The 4054-nt window shown below is 48.9% G+C and overlaps 1 protein-coding gene across 1 annotated transcript; it reads right to left on the minus strand.

The window, feature by feature from the left end:
• UREG_06651 (uncharacterized protein) lies at positions 1-792 on the minus strand (the record flags this gene model as incomplete). The annotated part of the gene is made up of 2 exons (XM_002583638.1): positions 1-392; positions 759-792. The coding sequence occupies 2 exons, from the start codon at positions 790-792 to the stop codon at positions 1-3; spliced, it is 426 nt and encodes a 141-aa protein (XP_002583684.1).
• Positions 793-4054: the final 3262 nt, after the last annotated feature.

The raw sequence follows: 4054 nt of genomic DNA on the forward strand, positions 1-4054 counted from the left end.
TTAGCAGTGCTTTGCTTGCGCTTTGGTACATTGTGGCGCTGCTGGGAATAGCTGACCGTCGGTCATTGCATTTTCGGCGGCAGAGCTCCGCCAGTCACTACGATGCGGCGACAATTCAAAGATCTCTTGACTTTTGGAATCGTTAATAATGACGCTGAAATTTACACGGTGTTTCGAATCGCTTTGAGGATATTCAGATAATGTCCCTCTCCACACTGGATGTCCATCGAACCACCCGTCGATCCAAGCATCCCGTCGCTTGTTTTGAATTTTTCTTAAGACCCGCTTCTGCTGATACTGCGCCGTCCATGGGTGGTTCAAAATGGCGTGAAACCGCCGATTTCCACGGGTCGGATGCGGATTTACTGCACCGTTGAGAGTGGAATACCACACTACACGATTCCATAGCTTGCAGTGGTTGTTCATTGTGAGATCGTAAAGAAAACCACTGTGTCAACGATGAGGCATATTCGCAGATGCTTTACTCATCCTAACCCACCCGACTGATCCAGCGATGAGAAAGCCGATTTCGGGTTACCTTTTTGCGTTTAGATTTGCGAAGAGAGTTCGCTATCGACGGAATAACACCAACGGCGGGGGCCGTTGGCTGATGTTAAACATCGCTCCTCGTCTCAAGCACAATGAACTTGATAACGACTCATGCTCTCGTTCGCGATTGGAATGGCGATAACACGATGACGTCCTCCCAGTCCTTTGATAGACACTATTTTCCATCTCCCATCATTGGCCACCCTTACCTCCAATGATTTCCAGCTGCATGCACAAGTCCATCACTGAACATATCCTTTCCACCCCGCCCGGCAATCGGATTCGTTGATTATCCAGTTAGCGCACACCGCCTAGCTGGCCCGGCACGCCACACTCTTGCTCAAGAAACCGCATTTCGAGTGTGATTCGGGAACAAGAGAGGAGAGATTCGGGTTGGCATTGGCACGTCTGTCCATCTCCAGCCCCGATTTTTTTGTGTCACAAGGCTATCCCCACCACCTGTGATCACCGGCACGCCGTCCGCTGGTGGCAATGATGTATGTATCTTCAACGTCAAAACAGGCTGAAAGGAGACATCCTGGCGATTTTAATGGAAAGCAGTAGAAAAGCCGTTCATCTGCAAATGCAAGCCATGAGGGGCAACTCACCAATGACGACCACCAGACTAATATCGGCTTTGAGTTGCCATGAAAGACTACAGCAAGGGTCAACCCAGCCGCAGCATCTGCCCTGTCGGCCCTTCTCCTCTCTCTGACTGGACCATCTCACAGCACGTCGATGTTAGCTGCATCTGCCACCACGCTTCAGAAGTCCGTTGCGAGGGGAGCCGAATCCCACATATCTCTACAGAGAAAATCCCTGGCCCACCACTCATGACGACGCAGTTGACTTCTCCATACTAAACAACTGATCTGCCTCGTAACAGGACATATTGTTCCCTTTCAAGAGGTCGTTCTCTCCATCCATGGCAAATCCCACTCTGACGCGTTGGCGACATTTGGTGGAGCCGATTTCTGCGTTCCCAGTGCTTCCACCAGTAGCTAGCTATTTACTCGATCCTTTTAATGCCATATGTCAGGTTTGAGATCCACACCGTTCATGACTGACTGATAGACTAAACAGGAAGCTTTGATATGACGTCCCAATAAGAAAAAAAATGAAAGAAAGAGAAGAATTACCCCTCCATCCGATAACGAAAACTTTCGACACCTGATAACCACGGTCTTTCTCACCTAGTTATCTCCAAAACTCCCCAGAAAATCAACATGGACAAGAAACCAAAGAGACCAGGGGAGGGACATCGCGCCCACCCCAGCTCACCGCCATCTCGCACATGGCACTCCTTTGCTTTTTGACCATTTTTCTGCTTCCGGGATGTCTTTGTGGGGAGAAAGGGGGGCTGGGGTGGTGGTCGGCGCGGGGGGGGAGAAAAGAGAAACGCCCTTGTTTCCCTTCCAATTTGTTCTGCTGGATTTTTGCCGTAGTTACCGGGATTACTGCGCACAAACTCCCTGGATCCTACATCGTGGGAGGTTGAACCCGGCCCAACTCGTTGATCATTCCGACTTGACTCGCGTTGCCTTGGCGTGCAAGCTGCTTCGTTTGGGCGGTTTGATTTTGCTGGGTCGGGGTTGCGGCGAAGCGGCGTTTCTTTTTTGGCTTGTTGTCCTCTTATTGAATCATGAACGCTGGTTTTGAAATGGATGTCAGATTTCAGATATGGGAGTCTCTGCTGGTTTCGAGAATTTGGTTGCTGGTGATTCGTTTCATGCCCATGCAAATTACTCCGCGCTTGGCGGGTGGTTATATCTCCAGCGTTTAGAGGCCGGTAACTCTAGAGACGATTTCCCAAGTTTAAACATTTGTACCATACTATATTTAAAACACACTCGCTTGCATGAAAGATGAACCAACTGGCTGTTTTATGGTTATCTACGGAGGAGTCAAATCAAATCCATCTGCCTCTCACGAAAACAAGCTGGGAAGATCTGCTTTTTGGCGCTTTGCTGGGCGATACGAGAACTAGCTACTCAAACCACCTCGGATCCTTCATTTCTTTGGGATGAACACTCAAGCGGTCAAAAGGGCACCCAAAACCCTATCACTGGGAAGTAGATGTTGTCCCCCATGTCAAATTCACCGATGTCACCCGAAGGACGGTTAGCTTTTGTTCATCGGATGATAAAGAATCGAAGCGTTGGTGCGAACAAAAGCTTATACCAAGCACCAACTGAAGGCTTGGCTGGATATAAAAGTCCCAAGACTGTAGAACGACAAGATGAAGAAACCCGTAGATGATCTTCTCCAGGATCATAGTTAATCTTGGAACGCGGGCAAAGATCAAGAGCATTTAAAAATTTCCTTGAATGAGGAGCATTCCCGGATGACGCAGGACAAACACCTGGCGAACGGTCCATCAGGCCTGTTGGTCTTCCGAGTGAAAGACCAGCACTGACAACTGACAGACATGATAGGTGAGGCGTGAAGCAAGAATCCCAAAGCCCAAGTCGCCAGGCCACGACATTCGGGTATTGCAACCGACGGCAGAATAGAAGCCTGGAAAGTGAAATCGCCCCAAGACAGCATTTTTGGCTGGCAGTATGAGACACCCTTTCCAGGCTCTTTACCCGATTTTGATCCATCCATGGGAACAAACTTGCTCTTTAGCGGAGTAACTAGTGCAATCTAAACGAGAAAGAGGCTTGATTTTGACAGGAAGGCCCACAAGCTGAGAACTTGACGTTGATCCGCTCGGAATATCGCCGAACGACCGGTAGGATAGGCAATCGTAGGTTGTTATAACTAGTGGTTTCTTTTCTGGCATCTTGTGCAAGTGCTCCAGGAATTCAAAACGTTGCCCACTATTTGTGGTTTACTTGACCCTCTGATATTGACATGAGATCAAAGTACCCGCAATGTTACGTCAACTGTTCATACCGTCAAGTCATCGTCCGTCGTCACACTGTGCTGTAGAAACAAGAAAGGAGTACATAACCTTTTCGGAAGACGGACGGGAAGCCTGTTCGCCTTCTTGCGGATGAGGACCCCTTCGTGAAGCTCAACCGAGGGAGAATTTCCGCAAGATTGAAACCACATGACGACTTAGGGATGCACACACAAGAGCCCGCACCGTATTCAGATGAGCTGCTTTCCAGGTTGGATCCAAAACGCTGGGCATTGTTCCTTCCCCCCACCAGGCGGTAACAAAAATAGTTTGCAATCGATCTTAATATTGGATAATTGGTTTCCAATTTGCGGGGGAGATGGGAGATCTCAAAAGTTGGCTTGTGCTTGACGAAAAATCGGCCAATTAGATGCTAACTGGTCAGAGAAGGGGACCCGATAGAGAGGATTCCCAATTTCCCAGCACGCGATCGATGTCATGGAGGGATACACAACACTGTGAATGGTTATTTTCCGCGAGAGCTCTGATACAAACTGACTGGAGTCTGACGGAATCTCAGACGCGATAGATAGACGGATAGATGCTGGTAGCATCGCAATCATCGGTCCTGCGGCTATCGCGCAATCAAATCCCTTGGCA

Source organism: Uncinocarpus reesii, genomic scaffold, assembly GCF_000003515.1.
Source record: "Uncinocarpus reesii 1704 scaffold_4 genomic scaffold, whole genome shotgun sequence".
Lineage (NCBI taxonomy): Eukaryota > Fungi > Ascomycota > Eurotiomycetes > Onygenales > Onygenaceae > Uncinocarpus > Uncinocarpus reesii.